Here is a 23,494-nt window from a genome sequence, read left to right on the forward strand (position 1 = left end):
TGCCAGTAGATGGCAATGAGAACAAAGATGAAGGGAAGGAGAAAAACAAGAAAGCGGGAAGAGAAAGTTACGGAAAATAGAGGCTTGGTTGAGTTTGCTGAAGGAGGATTAGACCAGGAATCAAACACTTTCCCATCCTAATCTCTTGGTATTTGGAGGACAGGGATGCGTGCCTGCAGTCTCCTGTTTTTTAGCCTAATTTAAGCAAACGGCCTAAAAAGCAGCATTGGCCCTTTTTATGATGTTTGTTAAGCATTTACTATATCCCAAGCACTGTTCTAACCACAAGGGTATATTAGATACAAAGGTATCAGCTTGGACACAGTCCCTGTCCCACATGAGGCTCAATCTAGGTAGTAGGGAGGAGAACGGAATTTCCATTTTACAGTTGAGAAAACTGAGGCACAGAGAAGTTAAGTGTCTTATCCAAAGTCACACAGCATACAAGTGGTGGAGCCAAGATTAGAACCCAGGTCTTCTGGCTCCCAAGCCTATGCTCTTTCCACTAAGCCACAACTTCTCAATTCAGGCCTGGACTGAATTAGCCAAATCTAAAGAGAGGTTTAAAAAATCATAGAATCTATGTGTATCTTAGCTGTGGCTCATCCTTGAATCAGCTAAAATTGAAAAATTTGACATTTGTTTCTTTTTGCGTCAATTCAAACCAGTGTGACTAAAATACAAGTTGAGGGGTGCACATGGCATTTTCTCTGAGAGGTTGTACTGTGGAGTCCCATACCAAGGAGTCCTCCCAGCTCCCCAGCACCTGACCCCAACCCCCAAATGCTCTCCAGGATGGAGAAGATGACAGCTCTGCGCTTCTCTCACCCAATGCCCAGCCCCTACCTGAGCTCTGCTGAGCCCCAAGGTCATCCTAGAGTGGCAGAGACGTGGAAAAGCCCAAAATGCAGCTGTCAAAGGAACATGCATTCATGTTACAAATTCCAAGGTGAGGTTTGGGACAGGATTGATGGTAGCGGAACTCAAAGGTTTGGCCCCATCTACTTGGCGCCATTTCCATTACCTAGTGAAACTCCTATTACTTTTAGGTGGAATCACAGATTTCTTTTATTCCTGAAGTCCAAGAGAGATATTATTTCTATTTTTCTCCACTCACATTATTCAAAACAGCTAAAGATGAGGAAAATAATTTTGAAGGAAGTGTACTACATTTCATGAAAACGAGAAGCTGTTCTCATGAGAGGGTGAGCTAAATGATCTCATTTGACAGGAACTGCCAGTAGGTAATAGGAAGGATAAATAATTTCCCCTCACATTTTATTCCAGAAACCTCTGAAAGATTTTGGAAAGTTTGTGTGCGCTGACTCACTCTGGTGTTTTCTTAGACTGCCAGCAGAGGACACTGCTGTTTCTCTGTTCACTTGGGAAAAATCACTGGAGGAAAAGCAGATAGTTTTTTGTGGGGGTTTGTCTGCCCTGGTTGAAAATCTGTACTATTCAAGTAATTAGAAACCTGCATTTACAAGCATGGAAAACCCTGCTCATCAATTTGCAAAGGGGAAAATGAAGTTTAATTTTGATTCAGTAATTCATGCAGGCAAATAGAATCTGTCACAGTTGGGATGTGAAATATATCCTTCCCATTGCAGACTGATGAGAAATTTAATCCAGGAAGAACTGTAAATCAAGTGATGTAACCAAATTATAGATTTGGACTGCACCAGGTGGAAGTGGACAGATCTAATCTTCCAGTGGGTAAGGTCAACATTTGGAAGAATAAGGAGAAAACAGAGCTAGCAGTCATTACCCTTGGAGACAAAAGATGGATTCAAATGCAGAACATGAACAACATGCTCAAAAGGGAAGTTTTTTGTTATTAAATCATCCCTGCTTTCAGTGTAATATCAAAAAGTAGAGGGTGAATTTTATGAAGGCTGTTGAAGTGCACTACATATTTTAGTAGCAAAGAGGGAAAAACTAATTCTCTGTTTCAATTTTTAAAACAATTGTTACTGCACCTTAAGGTCCTTGTAGCGACTTTGCTATTTTAGAAAATACCTGTTATGACTACTTTTAGTAGTAACTAGTTAAAATTTTACAAGAAATTTGTCTTCCTCAAGAACCCTATCCATTTTCTGCGTGATGTAAACAGGCACACTAATGATAGCACCACTGTACCTTTCTCTTGAGGGAATTTACTGAATATGAATAATGGGAATTGATGTAAACTGCACATAATTTTTTTGCAAAATGGAATTTGGGCAGGGCACTTATATTACCTTCCTTATTCTAGCTAAAGATTTCAAGATATTTTTCATAGGTCTAGTTTTACAGCTCCACCATAACTCTCTCTGCCACTCTTTCTTACCACCAGCTGTAAGATCAGAGATCACAACGTTTTGTCTTAGTGATTGTTTGTGAACTTCAGGGTAAGCCTAGGCTCCATTGCCTCTCTAGGCGAGGACCACTGCTATCTACCCCATTACTCTGTACAATGTCTAGCACACTTCAGTAAATGTGGCAGGAGAGTAATACTAAAACAGTCATAACATCTTTGCTAGAGTCTAATAAATCTCATATTTCTTCATATAAAAACCAATGCCTTAAATAGTGAGTACTCCATAGTTTTTGATTACTGATTTATTTAGATTTAGCCCTTTCCCAATCTTTTCATTAGTGCTCATTCTTTCACTATGAGACTGTTAATAGCTGTTCAAACAAACAATGGTCTTTACTGAGCACTTACCAATCAAGTGTGTACAGCTGGTAAAGTATACCAGAAACAAAACACGGCCCCTACCTACAGGGAGCTTAAATGAGAACACAGATACCCAAAATGACAATCGAAGAGCGGCTCATGATCTATGCTCTTTCCTAGCAACTCTCCCTTTTTTAAAAATGGTATTTGCTAAGTGCTACATGCCACGCATTGTACTAAGTGCTGGGATAACGTAAGGTCATCAATAGTATTTTTTTTTAATTTAGCGCTTACTATGTGCAGACCACTGTACTAAGCGCTTGGAATGTACAAATCGGTAACAGATAGAGACAAGTCCCTGCCCTTTGACGGGCTTACAGTCTAATCGGGGGAGACGGACAGACAAGAACAATAGCAATAAATAGAATCAAGGTCATGGTGTTCTAATCCTGGCTCCACCACTTTTCTGCTGTGTGACCTCGGGCAAAACACTTAATTTCTCTGTGCCTCCATTACCTCATCTGTAAAATGGGGATGAAGACTGTGAGCCACACATGGGACAAGGGACTGTGTTCAACCTGATTTACTTGTACCCATTCCAGCATTTAGTACAGTGTCTGGCACATGGTAAAGGCTTAACAGACACTATTATCATTATTAGTAGTATTATTACATAAGCTAATAAGGTTGGACACAGTCATTGTCCCACATGGTGCTCATAGTTTTACTCATCTTACAAATGAGGTAACTGAGGCACGGAGAAGTTAAGTGACATGCCCAAGCTCACATAGACACATGGTGGAGCTAGACTAGAACCCAGGTCCTTCTGGCTCCCAGGCCCAGAGTCTATCCACTAGGCCATGCAGCTTGCCTCCTCTGTCCTGCCTTTCCTACTGCTTCTTCCACTTTTCAAAGCGCTCTTAAAAATAATCACCTCCTGTAAGAGGCACTCCCTGATTCCTCGGCTACCTTCTCAGTTATCCATTCCATTAGCCACCAGCATTCATGTATTTATCTAATTTTTGATTTTGTCTATTATTTATAACTATTTCATCACTCTTCACTACATTGTATTTGCCAAGTTATGTCTTTTCTCTCCCCCATTAGATTGTAAATTCTCCAGGGCAGACATTATGTCTTTTAGTTATTTTGTGTGTTTCCCAAATACAAAGCTCCCAACAGGTGTTCAGTTAATAGAGAAGCAGCATGGCTCAGTGAAAAGAGTGTGGGCTTGGGAATCAGAGGTCATGGGTTTGAATTCCGGCTCTGCCACTTGACAGCTGGGTGACTGTGGGCAAGTCACTTCACTTCTCTGTGCCTCAGTTCCCTCATCTGTAAAATGGGGATTAAGACTGTGAGCCTCACAAGGGACAATCTGATTACCCTGTATCTACCCCAGTGCTTAGAACAGTGCTCTGTACATAGTAAGTGCTAAACAAATACCAACATTATTATTAATAACGCTACTGATGATTCAAAGAATGTACAGCAGTGACAGATGCCGTACCTACTTCTCCATTCGCTTCCTTGTCTGTGGACTTTTTCTTTTATGCATGTGAAAATTCAGATATTCCCTGTGACAGGTTATTTTAGTTTCAAGGCCCTTCATTGAGTCACTGTCATTACGTTTTGCCTCCCTGATTCTCCCTTTCCACACCCAAGTTCAATTAAGGCCAGTTTAGTAATGACTTGTTACACCGAATTCCTTCCCATTTCTGTATTGGGAGCTTCTCTCAAACTACATGTTTGGAATCTACTTTCTTTCAGCTTGCCAAACTTTTGCCTCTTTCACTGAAAGGTCTTTGAAAATCCAGTGTCTTTCCATGAGTCTTCTCCAGCTCACTGGAGTAAGTAAGCCCCACTTCCCTTATGAATCCCCAACCGCTTCATGCTTCTACTATTTTGCCATAATAGGATCTGAAACTTTAACACTAATTTGGAGTCCTGACCAGATAAACATGCTGCAACTTAGCAGAGCATAGCTATTTCTTGATTTTTAGTGTGTACTGTCTTCATAATGTTGTATTGCTGCTTAGACTGTGTTACTGTTGTCCTTAAATTGCAATCTGCCAGAGGGCAGAGACTCATATTCCTTCTACTTGCTTCTATTGTGCTTATTAGATTTCTAACAAGGTTTATTATTATCTGATAAGAGGGTTTGTGATATGGGCATGCACCTAGAGGGACATGAGCTAAGGTCAAGTAAGAATCCAGCTCAAATCCCATTCGTAACACTGAGTTACGGAGAATACCTTTGCATGAGGGCTAAACAAACAGAATGAGAAAAAAATGAATAGGAAGAACTTGAAGTAAAAGAGGCAGACAATTGCATCAGTGAATCCAGGCACTTTCTAATGTTTCCATCTATCTCCTTACCTTACTCACATCACAAAGCTGACAGAGCCATCATAGGCAATTTTGTTCAGCCTATCGCCTCCAAGCGGCACTTGATAAACTCATGCTCTCTTTTTCACTGCGATGTGAAGCCCATTTCAGCCAGTGATCACCCCAAATCGGAAGGTTGGAGGTGTTGACAAACCTAGTATGTGCACATCTCAAAGTGGCATCTACTTCTGGAGTGTCAAATTCCCTTTGAAACTTATCAAAACTGTACTTCAGTACCTGGATATTTGCGGGAAGATTCTATGGGATCTCAGAGTAGCTTTCAAGTGTGATCTGCCAACTGAAACACTCTAACTGCTGAACATGAAGACCCTTCATGAACGTGTATCGAGAGTGATTTGTGTTCTTCCATTCACAGACTGATAGCTTGTTCTGAAAGTTAATGATGCAGTGACACTTGGCAGAAGTTTAAGAGCTGCTTGTCTGAGAGGCAGCCAAATGCCATTACTCCACTGTGAGGAAGGTTTTCTAGTGCACTGATCTACAACTTCATTAGTGTGGCTAACCTGAGAATTGCAAGCGCAAACAGTACTGGAGAAATCTGGGGGTGCGGGACTGGGAATAAAAGGCAGAAACCAAATTTATTGCCGACAACTGTCAAATTCTCAGCAGGTAAGGGGTTGCCTCCATCTCCGCCTGGGTCTAAGATGGGAACGGGTGGTACTGAATAAACCAGCACATCCCCAGGATGGCAAAACAAGGTGTCAGTTTGATGATATGATCTACCTCTACTGTAAATACAATATGCAATTCATTCGAAGAAACAGTTCGGACACAATCAGAGCTTATTTTCTGCAGACACTGCAGGACTGATTTTGTTGGGTTTTGGAGCTGAGAGGTGCTCATTCACATCCAAGAAGAAGAAACTGCCTTCACCCAGGTTGAGTCTAATTTACTGCAAGATGGCTTTCATCTCTGGACCCAGCTCTAAGAGCTTTAGGTATTTTTAAAATGTTTTAATCCTCACAAACTCCATGGGAAAGATGGAGGGGAGGGGACTCTTGCTTCCATTTGCTCAAACACCCACATTGGGAATCCAGGAAGAAGACCCAGATTTAATCCCTGGGCCAGATCTCTAACTATTCTCCCTGGTGGCTTATAATTTTGTCCTTCTTGTTTATAAACAAAGATACTGGGGAGCAAATTTTCCTCAGGCTGGGACTGGAGGTATGGGCCAGGAGACTTGAGCTTTTTATTCAGTCCTGGAATCCAGTTAGCAATTTCTGAATGTGCTACAGGATTTTTCTCAAAGGCCTGAAGCAAAAGATGTATAGAGACAAAATGAGTTTAGGGAGCAACTTCTCTTTTTTGTTTTGTTTATGATTTTGATATAAAGAAGACTTTTTTATAGGAAGATAGTGCTTCCAATAATGGGTCAGTGAAAAGAGTACACACTAGTAATTCAAAAGCATCAACTTTGAAACAGCAAATTATTACAATAGGAAGAGATGCTGGGAGGAAAGATTTCCCATGTATCCTGCTTTTAACCACCAACTAAACATCTGTTCATAGCCCCTATTCCTTGTTCTCCTAAGACACCACAAGCTCTGGTTTCTGGGATCAATGTTAGTGAGTAATCAATATCACCCCATCCCATAGGTCTGAATTGTTTCCAGGTTTGTACCATATGTGAGTGAGGAGGAAAAAAAATCAAACCAAGTCCTGTTAAAATACATTCCGACATTCTAAAGCACATCATTTAAACCACAGAGCCTAACCCAGCATAAGAAAATGAAATCCTCTCTTAGGTTTTTCATATGATCTTTTGTGTAACATAAGCAGCTGCTTCACAAACCTAAATCTATCATTTAGTTACATTAAAAAATGAAATTAGTTTAATTATTTTGCAGATCAAATATCATTTTCTCCTTCTCCCCTGTGACTTCCCTGCCTACCCTCAAAATAGTTATTTACCACATTTGTGAAGGGAACAGTATATGGAGACCTTTTCTACATGGAAATGCTGATCACATTTTGAGCCCTGAACGAATCAATACAAAAAGCATTTGCATGCTCCTTTGGAAGGCCATTTGGTTATCTGTATGCGGGAGGCAAGACCCAGCTCCATAATTGGTGTGAAAACCGACTGTCAATATAACTGTTGCAGGGTGAATACACCAGTAATTTATCTCTACAGAGCCTGGCACAGTGAAGAAAATGGGCCTTTAGTATTCTTATCAAATTTGCATGAACCTGAAGGGAAAGCAGGACTGCAAGAACCCTGACCCTACTGGCACTGGTTTGAGAGAGGAAGAGAGAACAGGGGGATAAAGGAAAATGAGTGTGTGTGTGCTGAGGGGTGGGGGGAGAGGGAGAGAGGGGGAGAGAGAAAGGGTGGGGGAGAGAGAGATGGGAGGTAAAGAGGCTCCATTCAATTATCTTCTCATTCTGTTTCCATGGTGATGGCTCTTTAAGCAGGTCAAAACTTTCTCAGTGGAAACAAACACCGGCTCCCATTCACCATTGCCCAAACGGAGGTGGCAAGGTTGGCTCAGCTTCTGCAGTCTGAGCACAACCCAACCAGCAGGGGGATATATGGGACCAGCAGTCATAGATTCCTTCTTCCCTGGGGCTCCTGAGCGCAGAAGCAGGGGATATCTCTGGGAAGAATATGACACGAATCAAACCAAAGAGCGATTTCTATGGCAGAAACCTGGTCCCAGGCTTGGCCACTCACGGGGCATGTTCCCTGCAAACCTCTCACCAGCCAGCTCCTCCCCACGTCCCCCAGTCTCTGGGGCAGCTCTGACCATAGGCAATCATATGCTGTAACTGGCAAGAAGAAGCCCCCCTCCAGCTGCCGGAGGGGCACAACACTGGTTTCGCTCATCACAAGTTGGAGAGAATGCCGTTAGCCTCTCACTCCATTGTGAAGCGTACTGTGGGAGCTTCCTGCCCTACTTCTCTAGGGAAGACTGTTTGCAGGCAGCATGAGTAATTTGGCTTCCACTGAATCTGGGCTCAAACAACTGAGTCCAGTGACATGCCCACTTCTGAGGAGTTCTTTTGATTCCTCTGAGCACAGCTGATGGCAAATTTTTATCCTCAATGCTGTGAAAAATCTAGGTGATAAAGCCTCTTTCTTCTTTGTCTCCTTTTCAAAACCATTTCAGTTTTGAAAATTGACATAGTTGCAACAATATTCAACCTTTGTAGTGAATCAAGTGCTACCCTGGAAATCTCAGATTGTTTGTCTTTTCATCTGGCAGTCTCACCTTTCTGCTATCTGGTGGCTTCCCCTCTTCTTCGTTCCTAATTCTCCATGTTAATCCAGATCATCGGCCATGCTCGTTGGGAAACCGTGACAAGTTTTACCCAATCAAAAATGATAGCTGTCCATTCCCCACAGTGGTCAAATGACCTAGAAGAGAATCATTTGGGACCCTTCCAGTGCTTGGTGTATGCATGGCCACCTGGGATGGGAGAGGATTAGTAGCCTGATGTGGGATACCTCTGCCAACAACCACTGGATTACCACATCCTAGGGACCAGTTCCTGAAATTTGGTACCCTCCACAATCATTCTTCACCCACCTGCCTCTCCTCCATGCCCAACATATATGCATTTAAAAATGTGAAATTTTTTCACCAGAGAAGGGTGGGCAAAAGAGGATATTCCAAGGTCCTTTTCTAGCTTAGATTACTGGAAAATTCAGCCCCCAAAATGGCTTTATGAAGGAGGCCAAATTTGAGCTTTTGGTAAGAAAGAGAAGCAACTAGTTTCCAAGAGAAAGCAAATACCTCGATCAATCTGGACACCACAGAGGGGCTCAATTGTGTCTTTTCTTCTATCTTCCTGCAGAAAGCTCCGGGCCTTCAGGTTTTTAGGGACAGAGTTTATTTGCCTTTGGGGCTCATTTTACACAGAGATCCTCCGGCTCCCATCCTCTGCTGGGGGGGGATGAGACACAGCCGCAGCAGCTCTGGCATTATGCTAAGTGACTCCCAGTGACAGCAGCTCCTGTCTCCAGCAATCACAACAACAGTGCTCCAGACCAGCGACACAGCCACAGTGTGGAGGCTCAAGCTCTGAGTGGGTCAGCTGGAGACTCACAAGCCAGACATGCCTAAAGTGCTGCGGGGTTTAAACTTCTGAACAGCTGAAGAGGGGTGTTCTAGCACACAGCTGCTATGGGCCCAGGAGCCCTTCGATCTGGAATGCAGAGACCCTCAGCTGTGTTACAGGATGGGGATCACACACTCATGTAGACAACTATAAATACTTGCATATTTATCTCCTGGGCCTGCCCTTAAGGTACAGAGCATGTCATTGTTTTCTAATCTCCCTTTAATTAAGGCTCTGAAGAGAAACTAATCATTTATGAGAGAGTTTGTGTATTATGAGAGAGTTTGTGTAAACAGACTCTCTCTTTCTCTCTCACGTATATATTTGAGAGAAAGAGTGAGCGAACAGGACCATGTGGCACATCAATACACATATATTTTATATTCATTAAGGTCCTTGAGTGGCATAGAAATCTGTGTAATAATAATGATGGTATTTGTTGAGCACTTACTATGTTCCAAGCACTGTTCTAAGCTCTGGGGTAGATACAAGGTAATCAGGTTGTCCCACATGGGGCTGGCAGTCTTAATCCCCATTTTACAGCTGCGGTAACTGAGGCACAGAGAAGTTAAGTGGCTTGCCCAAAGTCACATAGCTGTCAAGTGGCGGAGTGGGGATTAGAACCCATGACCTCTGACTCCCAAGCGCTGGCAACATGGGCTTTCTCCTTATGTAACTTACATGTTAATGAAAGCAGATACATTATTTATATATATTTTAGAGACAATACGTGAGGAAGAGAGGAAATGTGCATACAATCATATGCAACCCTTTGGGAATAATCCCTCCTATTTTCTCAATTTAGACCAAACAAGTGGAAAAAAATGTGGCAGTCATTCATTTTAAAATGAGAGCCCTGGCATGGGAGGGGAGAGTCTACTGTTGGATTTGGGGTAACTCTGTAGTTCATATATCAATATTTCATGAGTCGTATCATTTACATGATCAAATCCTCTTTATGCCGGATCACACCACGCCCTCAGCAAAATGTCAAAGCAGTAAGAACTGAGCTAGGCATATTGCATACGGCAAGGCAAGTGACCCACTAGGGAACAGACCTTAGAGAGAGAAAAAATGGTTTCTGGGGCTCATTCTTCTGCCCCTGACCCGTGGCTCACCCCATCTTCCTGCCTAAAACTCCCTCCTCTTCAAATCCACCAGACCATATCTTCGATCACACTTCCTCTAGGAGCAGTTCCCCAGTTTCACTTTCTCCCCAGGTCATATCCTACCAACTATCATCTCAACACTTTACAAAATTACACTTCCTGAAGTACTTTTGCACATACAGATTCACAATTCACTTTGATTTTACTGTACTATCTAAGCATTTAGTATAGTGCTCTGCACAGTTAGTGCTCAGTAACTACCATTGGTTGATTAATAGCATGCTCTTCTACTTAAGCACTTTTTCCTATCTGTACATTATTTTGGGTCTGTCTCCCCCCTTTTGGTTCCTTTAGGGCAAGGATCTGCATCTTCTGCATCTATTTTACATCTCCAGGTCAATACAATAGTGTTTTACATCCTATAGGCGCTCAATAAGCACCACTGATCGAATGATCATAGCACAATGAGTTCATGTTGGTTGTGTTACTCAAACTACCATTTTCTTGCCTCTTTTAACCTTAAACATGCTGCTACTCCTTCTCCTCTCTTGGCCCAGGGAAGGATGAGCAAAACCATTTGGTTGAAAATGTTGTTCCTCAGCCTTAAGAATGTTTTTGTGAGGGTATCTACCCCCTACCTTTTTTTCTGTGACTACTGTGAGAAGCAGCGTAGCCAAATGGATAGAGCATGGGCCTGGGAGTCAGAAGGACCTAGGTTCTAATCTCAGCTCCTCCAAATGTCTTCTGTGTGATCTGGGCAAGTCATTTCTTTGGGTCTCAGTACCCTCATCTGTCAAATGGGGATAAAGACTGTGAGACCCATGTGGGACATGGACTGCGTCCAACCTGATTAGCTTGTATCTGCCCCAGTGCTTACTGCAGTGCCTGGAACATAGTAAGTGCTTAACAGATACCACAGTTATTATATTATTATCATTATCACTAACAGGCACCTCTCCTAAGGGGGCATAAGTGCATACAATCATAGACTAGGCAGCAAGGATAATCCTTTGAAGGAGCACACGCACACATGCACACACGCATACACACATATACACATACACACACACATTCCCCATGGGAACCAATTTATTTCCCACCCCTTTCCCATAATGCTACTACAAACAGGATGAGAGACAGGATGCAGCAGGCTCAGTTCCAGGCAACTGGGCTTGACCTAAATTTCCTGGCAAATGTGAAGAAATCATCAACCAGTAATGCTGAGGCTGGTGGGCATATAAAGAGGATTCAAAGCTAGAAACCAGCTAGGTTCCATTGTTATAAGAGCATCTATTGTTTATGTTGCTCTGACTTGGCCCTCCTCCACTCTCATCCTAAATTGCCCTGCCCTCACTAAACATCCCTAGAGAAAAATAGCCCCTGTTTATATGATGCACTGTCAGTTAAAGGACCCAGCAGGTAAACATTGCCGAAACCAACAAGAGTGAACTTTACACATTTTATAAAATCCATTTCCTGTGATTGCTTCTATTCTTGGAATGTTTTTTAAAATTAAGTATAAAAGCAAAGCAGCTTTTACCCTTAAGCCATGTTTCTTTGATCATACATTTCAGATTAAACCATCCAAGTTTAAAAGGTGAATAAAATTCTAACTGTCCTAAAAAGTGATGAACTGAGTTCTATGGTTACTAATTCTAGCAGGGATGACTTGGACTGTTGTTACTTTTGGGACACACAGAGGCACAGAAGACTGACCTATCCAGATTCTCCAGACTACTTTAGGCCTTCCCCATCCAGGCTCTCATTACCTCTTCTCCCACTCCCTTCTGTGTCATACTTCACTTAGATTTGCACTCTTTATTCACCCCTCCCTCAGCTCCACAAAATTTATGTATAGACCCGCCATTTATTTATATTGTCTGTCTCCCTCTCTAGACTGTAAGCTCATTGTGGGCAGGGAATGTGTCTTACACTGTACTCTCCCAAGTGCTTAGTATAGTACCCTGCACACAATAAGGCTCAATAAATACCATTGATTGAAAGATTGTTTGAGCAAGGACTAGGCTTTAGGTTCCCTGAACATGTAAAGCACTGAACTGCACACTTGGGAGAGTACAATAGCATTAGCAGATATGATTCCTGCCTTCAAGGAGCTTAAAGTCTATCGGGGAAAACAGATGCCAAAATAAATAAAAAGATAGGCACAAAGGAGCTACAGTGTGGGGGCAACAGGGGGTGGGGAGTGGTCTGTGAGCTTCCACAAAAGCTTCTTAGCTTATGTGGAAGTGCTCAAGTGGAATTTGGGAGTGATAAAAGATGGAGAGGATAGATTAATCAGGAAAGACTTCCTAAAGATGTGATTTCAGAAGGCTCTGAAGAGAGATAGAGTACTGCTCTGCCAAATATGAAACAGGAGGGGGAAGGCGTGTGCAAGCAGTCACCAGCTGAAAAGAGGGGAACGAAGCACAACGAGAAGGTTGACTTGAGAAGAACGAAGCATGCAAGGACGGGTATAGCAGAAGAGCAAAGATAAATAGGGGAAGGCAGCTGCATGAGGGCCATAAAGCCAATGGTCAGGAGTTTCTACTCAGGAGTTTCTACTTGATGGAGAAAGGAATTGGCAATCATGGGAGTTTTCTGAAGAGTGGGGAGATGAGCATAGAAAAATGAGAAAAAATGATCCAGAGAACAAAGTGAATTATGGAGTAGAGAAGGGAAAGTCTGGAGGTCGTGAGGTCAGTAGAGGTTGATGTAGTATTCGAATTGTGAAATGATAGTGTCTGGACCAGTAGTGGCAGTTTGAACAGAGAAGAAAGGATCCTAGAAATGCTGTAGAAGAAAAATCAACAAAATGTGACCAAAGACTGAATATAGAGGTTGAAGTAAAGGTAGGAGTTATATATAGGCATTATAATGCCCAGTTTGCAGGCTTGGCAGAAGAGATGAATGGTGATATTGTCCACTACAGTGGAAAAGTTCAGTGGAGGAGATGATTTGAGACTTCTGACATAACCTCTCAGCTGCGTTCGACAGTGTTGATCATCCCCTTATCCTGGAAACATCCAACCTTGGCTTCACTGACACTACCCTCTCCTGGTGTTCCTTCTATCTCTCTGGCCACTCATTCTCAGTCTCTTCTATAGGCTCCTCCTCTGCCTCCCACCCCCTAATTGTGGGAATCCCTCAAGGTCCAGTTCTGGGTCCCCTTCCATTCTCCATCTACACCCACTCCCTTGGAGAACTCTTTTACTCACATGACTTCAACTACCACCTCTATGTGGATGATTCTCAAATCTACATCTCCAGCCCTGACCTCTCTCCCTCTCTGCAGTCTCGTATTTCCTCCTGCCTTCAAGACATCTCTACTTGGAAGTCCTGCCGTTACCTCAAACCTAATGTCTAAAACAGAACTTCTTATCTTCCCATCCAGACCCTGTCCTCTCCAACTTTCCCAACACTGCAGACAGCACCATCGTCCTTCCTGCCTCATAAGCCCATAACCTTGGCATTATCCTTGACTACTCTCTCACTAAATCCTGTCAGTTCAACCTTCACATCACTAAAATTTGTTCTTTTATTTTCCATCCAAACTGCTAACATGTTAATCCAAGAATTTTTCCTATCCTGCCTTGATTACTGTATCAGCCTCCTTGCTGACCTCCCTGCCTCCTGTCTCTTCTTACTCCAGACCATACTTCACTCTACCGCCCGGATCATTCCTCTAACAAAAATGGTCAGTCCACGTTTCCCCACTCCTCAAGAACCTCCAGTGGTTGCCTATCCATCTCCGCATCAAACAGATACTTCTCACTCTTGCCTTAAAGCACAACGACCTTGCCCTCTCTCCTACCTCACCTCATGAGGAGCAGCATGGCTTAGCGGAAAGAGCATGGACCTGGGAGTCTGAGGAAGTGGATTCTAATCCCACATCTGCCACTTGTCTGCTGTGTGACCCTGGGCAAGCCACTTAACTTCTCTGTGTCTCAGTTACCTCATCTCTAAAAATGGGGATTAAGACAGTGAGCCCCTCATGGAACAACCTGATTACCTTGTAACTAGCCCGGTCTTAGAACACTGCTTGGCACATAGGAAGTACTTAACAAATACCATAATTATTATTATTACATTGCTACTACAACCTAGTCTGTACACTTCGCTCCTCTAATGCCAATTTACTCACTATACCTCGATCTTGTCTATCCTATAGTCAACCTCCTGCCCACATACTGCCTCTGGTCTGGAATGCCCTCCCTCCTCATATCCTACAGGCAATTACTCTCCTGACCTTCAAAACCAAAGGTCTTCCCTGACTAAGCCCTCAGTTCCTCTTTTCCCAATCCCTTCTGTGTCACCTAGCCCCACAGCACTTATGTTCATTTCCATAATTTATTTATTTATATTAATAACTGTTTCCCCCTCTCAATGGAAGTTTATTGTGGGCAGGGGGTGTGTCTCTTATATTGTTGTGTTGTACTCTCCCAAGCGCTTAGTAATAATAATAATGATAATAATGATTATATTTAAGCACCTAGTATGTGCCAAGCAATGTTCTAAGCACTGGAGCACTGTTCTGCCCTGCACACAGTAAGTGATCAATAAATACTATTGATTGATTAAGGTACCAATTGGTTATCCTTGAAGAGCAGTTCCAGAGGCAGAATGGAATGTGAGACAGCATTCATTCATTCAATCATATTTATTGAATGCTCTCTGTGTGCAGAGCACTATATTAAGCACTTGGGAGAGTACAATAAAACAATAAACAGACACATTCCCTGCCCACAACAAGCTTATAGTCTTGAGGCAGGGAGACAGACATTAATATAAAAAAATTACAGATATGTATATAGCGCTGCGGAGCTGACAGGAGGGAAGAACAGAGGGAGCTGAGAAAGTCAGGGTGATACAGAAAGGAGTGGGAGAAAAGGAGGAGCAGCATGGTGCAGGGGATAGAGCAGGGCCTGGGAGTCAGAAGTTCATGGGTTCTAATCCCGGCTCTGCCACTTGTCTGCTGTGTGGCCTTGAGTAAGTCACTTCACTTCTCTTTGCCTCAGTTATCTCATCTGTAAAAAGGGGATGAAGACTGTGGGACAGGGATTGTGTCCAACCCGATTTACTTGTATCCACCCAAGCTCTTAGTACAGTGCCTAGCACATAGTAAGCACTTACCAAATACCAAAATTATTAAAAGGGGAGGCTTAGTCAGAGAAAGCCTCCTGGAAGAGATGTGCCTTCAATAAAACTTTGAAGTGGGGGAGAGTAACCATGTGTCAGATTTGAGGAGGGATGGTACTCCTGGCTAGAGGCACTAAGTGAGCGAGGGGTCAGCAGTGAAATAGAGAGATCAAGGCCCAGTGAGAAGGTTAGCATTAGAGGAGCGAAGTATGCAGGCTGAGTTGTAGTAGGAGAGTAGCGAAATGAGGTAGGAGGGGGCAAGGTGATGGAGTGCCTCCTCCCTAACCAACTTGGTATAGTGGATAAAGCCCAGGCCTGGGAGTCAGTAGGTCATAGGTTCTAATCTCGACTCCACCACCTGTCTGCTGTGTGGCCTTGGACAAGACACTCCACTTCTCTGTGCCTCAGTTACCTCGTCCACAAAATGGGGATTGAGACTGTGAGCCCCACAACCCCAGATCTTACTATATTGGCCGGCAAATAGTAAGCGCTAACAAATACCACAATCATCATCATCATCAACACCAACAGGCAGAGCATTTGGGCCACTGGACCTGGAAAGTCTGCTACCTGGGGAAAGAGGCAGTCAGGCATTATTATCTTTATTGTGATATTTAATAAGCCCTTACTCTGTGTCAAGCACTGAGGTAGATACAACTTAATCAGGTTGGACACAGTCTCTTCTCAGAGATTGAAAAGAGAGAAGGCTGGGAAGCAGAATTGCTGGTGAAAGAGACCAGGAAGGATGGCATGTAGAGAACCACAAGAGGATTGAGTCGAAAAGACCTGATCATTAACTGTAATTTTCTATATTTTCTTTCAACTTGAAACACCCTGCAGGCTCAATAACTGATCAATTCTCACTCCACCACTCTCACCAAAGGCAAACTAAAGCCCGTTTTCCTGGAATGATGTTCTCCCTCCCAGGGGTGGAGCTGCAACCTTGTGGCTTGGGGCTCCTTCTCCATCAGTGCCTCCCCTCTCCCTCACCCCAAATAAAAGTCATTAGCCTGACTTCCCAACTATTGGAACACTGGAAGATTTGTTCCTTGAGCAATTATACTCCCCTATTCTAAATATCATTGATAATATATGTTTATTGCTGTATTTACTTTGTTATTTCTTCCTCCATATGTCTGTCACCGGTTTCTACCCTTCTAGATTTTGGACCTTCATTGCTCTCCATTCTAAGGACCAATATTTCATTGAGCACATGTAAGTCTGATATCCAGGTTGTGTCAAAAGTGGATTATGTTTTTTTAATATCACATTAAACATAAACCTTACTGTTCATAATTGATTCAATAGGATATGAAATGAAATGCTCAGAAAACAGGTTTGCTTCACTGTAATTGTTTTGATCACACCCAGACCACTACCCTTTGTAAATAATATGTTGACTGCCACTCGATATAATCCTCTCGACTATTTAAGGGTGTGGATGCCTGGTTTGCCACCTAACTAGGTCCTTGGCATCTCTGCCTCCTCTTCACTGATGCCTGTTCTTTGATTAACCCTTTTTCTACTTATTAGTTCTACCTCCAGGGGATGGTCAGGAGAAGGGAAAGGGTGTCAAATCAAATTAGTCAGCTCTGTTTCTGGTTGGTATCTTAGTTGAAGGCTTGTTGGGGAAGCTGAAACTAGTACCTAAAATAAAGCTTTTGGAATTTCTGTGGATTTCGCCTACTAGTACCATTCCCTCTCCCCACTAGTAGGTATGGAAAACAAGCTTCATTTGAATGAAACCATATTTCCAAAACAGCTTTTTAATTAGCTTAAGGATTTTTGTGAATTAATTTTACTTCATTAATGTTAATCAACACAATTAAAACTCTTGGTCCTAGTCTGCATAGTATCAAGGCTATTGGGAATAAACTTCCGCTGCATTTTTTTAAGGGAGGTTGTATTGGAAATGTGCTGTACAAAATGCATTTTTTTCTTCCTAATAATAATGACGATGGTATTTGTTTAGTGTTTACTATGGTCTATGTTCTATGTTCAGTGTCCTACGTTTACACTGTTCTAAGCACTGGGGTAGATATGAGGTAATCAGGTTGGCCTCAGTCCCTGTCCTACATGGGGCTCACAATCTTAATCCCCATTTTGCAGATGAGGTGACTGAGGCACAAAGAAGTAAAGTGACTTGCCCAAGGCCATACAGCACTCAAGTGGAAGAACCGGCATTAGAACTCAGATCCGTCTAACTACTAGGCCTGTGCTTTATCCACTAGACCATGCTGCTTCCTAATTTCCAACTGTCCATATAATATTTCCTTCTAGATTGTTGTATCTGGGCTTATCTAGAAATAAGCATTTCTTAGATACCAGAGGAATTTTATAGGTATCTGCTGGGCAAGTTCTTAATTGAGATCTTTGTTTGTCCCTCAACTAGAGTTTCCTCAGAAAAAACTGAAGTTTAACTGACACTCAGCTATAAATTTCTTTAGCAAAAGCCATTCAGTACTTACTGTGTTCCAAGCATTCATTCATTCAATCATATTTACAAAGTGCTTACTGTGTGCAAACCACTGTACTAAGTGCTTAGTACTGAACCAAGCGCTTAGCTCTGTACTAAATGTTGGGGGAGGTACAAGGGAATACAAGATGATTATACTGGACACTGGCCCTATAGCATACTTCATTTTACAGAAGAAGAAAACTGACTCACAGAGAAGTTAAGGGATTTGCCCAAGATGAAACAGCGGATAAATTGCAGAGCTGGGATTATTCATTCATTAATTTAATCATATTTATTGAGTGCTTACTGTGTGCAGAGCACTGTACTAAGCTCTTAGCACTGTACCAGGTCCTCTGTCTCCTAATAATAATAATAATACTGGTATTTTGTTAAGTGCTTACTATGTGCCAGGCACTGTTCTTAAGTGCTGAGGTAGATACAACCTAATCAATTAGGACACTGTCCATGTCCCACAGGGACTGATTACTTAACTGAGGTACAGAGAAGTTAAATGACTTGCCCAAGTTCACACAGCAGAAAAGTGGCAGAGTTGGGACTAGAACCCAGAACCAAAGTCTGTGCTCAGTCCACTGAACCACACAAGTCACACGATACACCTAAATGAGGTATATTGTGCACCTGGCAACAACCCAGGTTCCATCTAAAAAATAAGAAGTGCCTCATAATAGATGATCTTCACAGGGGGAGATATGCGGGGCACAAATGTACTAAGGATGGACCCCAGAGATTTTATCCTGATAATGCTGCAGGGACTATCCTACTTATAGTTTTATGTTTTACTCTCCATCAGAGTAGAAACTCCTTGTGGGCAGGGAACATGTCATTTGGTTATGCTGTATTGCCCAAGCGCCTGGGCTTGGTGACTGCTCTGCACCAAATGGTCACCACTTCAACTACCTCTCATTCACCTGAGAGATGCTTTGTGCCATCAACCAGCTCAGAGCTACCCGAAAGTAACCTTGGTTAGCAGAAATGAATGGAAATGACTAATTATACTACTGGTTTTCCTTGGGGCTGAGGAATAACCAGCCCTGAACTTACACAGCACTTATTTTCATCATGAAGGATTCCAAAGTGGTTTTAAAAGGAATCTAGGGATGAACTCTCCAGGCAAAACTGCAATTCGAGCTGAAATACAGATGATTCTGGGGTGAAAAATTTAGTATCCACTTTCAGAATATCCTTATACTGTACATTTACACAACAGCTGATGTTAGGAAGAAGTAAGTGAGATCTCAGGGGAATTTAGGTGGGCAGATTACAATTACACAATCTGGAATCCGGCCCAGGACACCGGGACTAACATTATCGCCTGGAAAGATCCTTTACTTATGGGGGTTCTAATGACCATAAATGTTAAGACCTCAATTTAAACGTACTCCATTAGCAATCTTTGAAAGTTATCAACAGGGAAATTGAGAAATAAAAATGGGACAAATTTTTAAAACTGAAGGGTATGCATTAAGAAGAGAACACTAGATAGACTCAGAAGGGAAAAAACACAGTATATTGCAATTAAAAAGAGTTCAAAAGTCGGGGGGGGGTGTTGTTTGTGTGTGATCGAAGGGGACCATAATTGTAGCAGAGATCATCAGTCTTCCTTGGCCACAAGATGCACCCAACATTGCTATTAAGTGGGAGGAAAGACCATGGAAAGAATGACTCTTGACAATTTAGGGATCGTAATATATATCCAAGGCCTCTTTGGAACAGCCCCCAAACTCAGTGAGTCATTTCCTCATGGGAATCAAGTGCATATCTCCCCTTTACCCCTCCAGTGTGGGACAAGGACTATGCCAGTCTGAGTATCCTGCATCTATCCCTGTGCTAAGCCCAGAACTTGGCAAATTAGTAAACACTTAATAAATTACATAATCAATCTGCTACAAGGTTTTGGGAAGTTGTCTGGGAGAAAGAGGCCCAAATAAACAAACCAAATGTAATCCAATCCAAGTGAATCCGGAACAATTATCTGGAAGATCCCAAATCTGAAATCCATTTGCAAGGAAATGAAATTTAATTGCTTTAATCTGCACACTGTGATGTGGAGTTCATGAGGTGTACAACGTAAAGTGAAACTCCCATGACTGCTACAACCTATCACTATGAATGAGTGCAGGGCTCCAGCTTTTCACCTTGGACTATTATTCCTGATGTTTTTCAACCAAGGGATAGTTTTATGTGCAGCCTATTGTCTGTGTTCTGGCCAAGCAAACTTCCTGATTCAGTTCTGACTCTGAGCCAACAGCACACGTATGTGGATGGATTTAGCAAGAGTTGGTCTGTAAAACAAACACACACACATTCTGTCTCTGTCTCTCTCTGTTTCTCTCTGTGCTTTCATTCCTAAAATACTTTTATTTCTAAACCGCTTATTTGTCTCTCAGCATTAAAGACTAAAATGGCCCTTTGCCCAAATGACTGTCTGGTAAGCGATTTTAAGGTGTATCTTCTCTTCAGACTTTTTCTTGCCCCAACGGGTTCAAAACTGGACCATCCAGTTTAAGACAGAATAATATGGGAGATGGGACTCTCTTAGAAATATATAGAAATTCTATTTCTTTAACGAATATTAAATTGCATAAGGGAAATACCGGCAAAACTTAAATTACTATGTATTTCAGATTCTCTATGAAACTGAGATGCACTAAAAGACAGTCACTCCCTGTAGCATGAAGCATTGGTATGTACAATTTCCCTTAAGTTACCCACATTTTTTTTTACAGTCCACGATCACTAAAGATGAATAACTTTCACTATACCAAAAAGGTGAGTAAAAAAGGAGAAAAGTATTTTTGGTAGTTGAAATACTTTTCCCCCTTATCTATGTTTTTGGGGAAATTTACCTATGACTTTTCCCCCTTTAGTCCTATCTAAAACCAAGTGTGACATCAATTAATCTTCCCAGAATCCTCAGCCAGATTGAGCTGAAAGTAAAAAGGCACTCATCCTTAACTACAAAGATACATAAATGTACATACAAATGACAGATGGAGAATATCTACATAATCATATATCATATGCTTGCATGCATATGTCAATTTAGTTTTTAACAAGCAGTTCTAAAGGAATTACATAAAATCAGATCCATTTGACTAGAAAGGGCTCCTTACTTAGAAGTTCTGTCCCTGGAAAAAAAGCAAACTTACTTTCTTTCTGCTTCTGGTGTTGAAACTGCACTACTGAAGCCAAGCGATTCCTATAAGAGAAGATTCATGTCCGTAAGTGCAGGAAGAACAGCAGACTCCTTCTGACTTGTGTAGAATATCAAATTTAAAAAAAAAAAGCGCAGATGCAAAAATAGATGATGAAAGTCACTGTACTTACTTCAATCTGGGATCGCAGCTGTAGTGACGTGGGGATGGCATCGGGTTTCTCCTAAAACAGAACAGATGCTGGGTTAATGAAATATCCAAACGTGGCATGCACCAGAACAACAAATACAAGGGCAAGAGGGGACAGAGGAGGGCTTGAGGAAAGGGAGGAAGGAGAGGGGAGACGGAATGGAAGAGATGACTCTGAAAAAACCTCAAGTACATACATTACTTTTAAAATAGGAACCTTGAGGTTTTAAAAGAGAACCACTTTTGGTTCCAGTTGCCCAAGACAAAGTTGTTGACGGGATTATCGCAGGAGAAATTACCACAGTCTGCATAACACCCATGGAGTCTAACTGAAGAGTGGCAGAGATAAGAGGGAAAATAACATTGTAGAATCAATGAATCAATAGTATTAATGACCACTTTACTTTGTGCAGAGCAGTGTATTATGCTCTTGGGAGAGTACAACACAAAATGGCTCACAAACTAGTGGGAATGGCTCAAGTTGTCGTCAGGCTGCTGACACCAACATTCATTCCAAGTAATTTCCTTTAGTTCCATTTGCCTTTTAGTTTTCAATAAAGAATAAAGACCTAATCTACATCATGAGTCCTGATGGCTTGTCTTTCCAGGTGCCAAGACCATCCTGGGATGGGAAAAGGCTGCCTTGACTAGGCCCCTGGGGCACAGACAGGAATTAGGAAGATCACTGATGGCACTTCAGAGTACTGGATTCTCCTCTGTCAACATGGAAAAATTGATGTATGTCACATTCCACAGGTTATGCCATGCAGCATAATGTCGTCAAAACAGAACATTTCACTGAAATCCACAGAACATTAGGCAAGTCACCAGAGACTCTATACCTCCTCCCTCACTCTAGAGCCATTGTTTTCATCACTGGGGTTTCTTAAACAGAGGCTTGGCAACAGGAGTTGAGATGGAGGGAAGCCAAGCACGGAAAATAAAAATACCCATCAGACAATCAACACTACCTCAACATTTACACACTCAAACCACCCCCCGGCACTTCTTTACATATTGACTGTGATACTCCACTATTTGAGCTGTTACATATTAACCTTTCTTTTTCCTTTTCCTCCTATCTGTAATTTATTTTGGGTTGGTCTCCCCATTGTTAAGCACTTTAAAGGCAAGGAATGTGTCTTCTACTTCTATTATAGTAGTGATAGACTATAAGCTTGTTGTGGGCAGGGAACATGTCTGCCAACTCCCCCAATTGCTTAGTACAGTGCTCTGCATGCAGTAAGTGCTCAATAAATGCCATTGGTGTTGATGACAATGATAACATTTACTAATAATTTACTATGTAGAAAGCACTGTCATAAGTACTGAAGAAGATATGAGAGATTAGATTGGATAAAGTCCTTGTTCCATTTGGGGCTCACAGTCCAAGGGGAAAGAAGAACAGAAATTTTAACCGAATTTTACAAAATGAGGCACACAGATTAAGTGACTTGACTATGATCACATAGTAGGCAACTGGCTTAGCCAGAATCAGAATCTGGGTCTTCTGACTTCCAATCCTGTGCTCTTTCCAGAAGGCTACACTGATGTCTGAGGGCTTATTTACAGTGCTCAAATACCCTTGATTGATTAGTGTTGTATCAATACCAGGCAGAAGGATGACCAGCTGCTGAAAACTGGACAGGTGTTCAACCTAGAGGAGCCTGGTGGGGTAGAGGGTGGGGGCCAATACCATCTAGGGAAAAATACCAAGAATGATCACCGGGGAAGTCAACTCATCTTCCCTTCCTGTGAAAACTACTGACAAAACAGACATTCAAAGAAGAAATCAATTGATCAATGGTATTCAGTGAGCGCTTACTATGTGCAGAGCACTGAACTAAGCACTTTGGGGAGTACAATACACCCAAGTTAGTAGATACGTTCCCTTCCCACAATGGGCTTACAGTCTAGAGGGGACTTTCAACTAGTATACTTTACTTGGATGCTCAGATTAATGAATGAATATTTGTAATACATAATGTCTCCTATAATGGAAACTCCATGACTGACCACAGTGGTCAACATTTATCCACATATACTATGAAATCATTTTGTCTTTGAGTGAAAGGACAGTTGTTGGGGAAAATATGCTTCTGCCATGGGAAAACCGGGATTGCTCTTGATGACTAGTGGGAAAAAGAGCTCTTGGTTTTGATAAAACTAATTCTGGATGCTCCTGAATAAGCTGAGATAAAACAACACTTTCAGTTCCTAAAAGCTACTTGGTATAGTGGATGGGGGAATTCCTTATTTAATTCTCAGCAGAAACTAAAAACAGGTCCAGGAAATTTAT

The 23,494-nt window shown here is 42.1% G+C and overlaps 1 protein-coding gene across 4 annotated transcripts in view; it reads right to left on the reverse strand.

Moving 5' to 3' along the window:
* Positions 1–23,494, reverse strand: part of SASH1 (SAM and SH3 domain containing 1) — a 913,623-nt gene that overhangs the window by 83,211 nt on the left and 806,918 nt on the right. For all 4 annotated transcript variants that reach the window (XM_029056633.2, XM_029056623.2, XM_029056651.2 and 1 more), the window contains exons 3-4: positions 21,179–21,229; positions 21,001–21,050 (exon numbers count right to left, since the gene is read on the reverse strand). In XM_029056633.2, the coding sequence (XP_028912466.1) occupies positions 21,001–21,050; positions 21,179–21,229 (101 nt within the window). The remainder of the gene's footprint in view (positions 1–21,000; positions 21,051–21,178; positions 21,230–23,494) is intronic.

The sequence above is a fragment of the Ornithorhynchus anatinus genome, chromosome 2 (assembly GCF_004115215.2).
Source record: "Ornithorhynchus anatinus isolate Pmale09 chromosome 2, mOrnAna1.pri.v4, whole genome shotgun sequence".
In the NCBI taxonomy this organism is placed as follows: Eukaryota; Metazoa; Chordata; class Mammalia; order Monotremata; family Ornithorhynchidae; genus Ornithorhynchus; species Ornithorhynchus anatinus.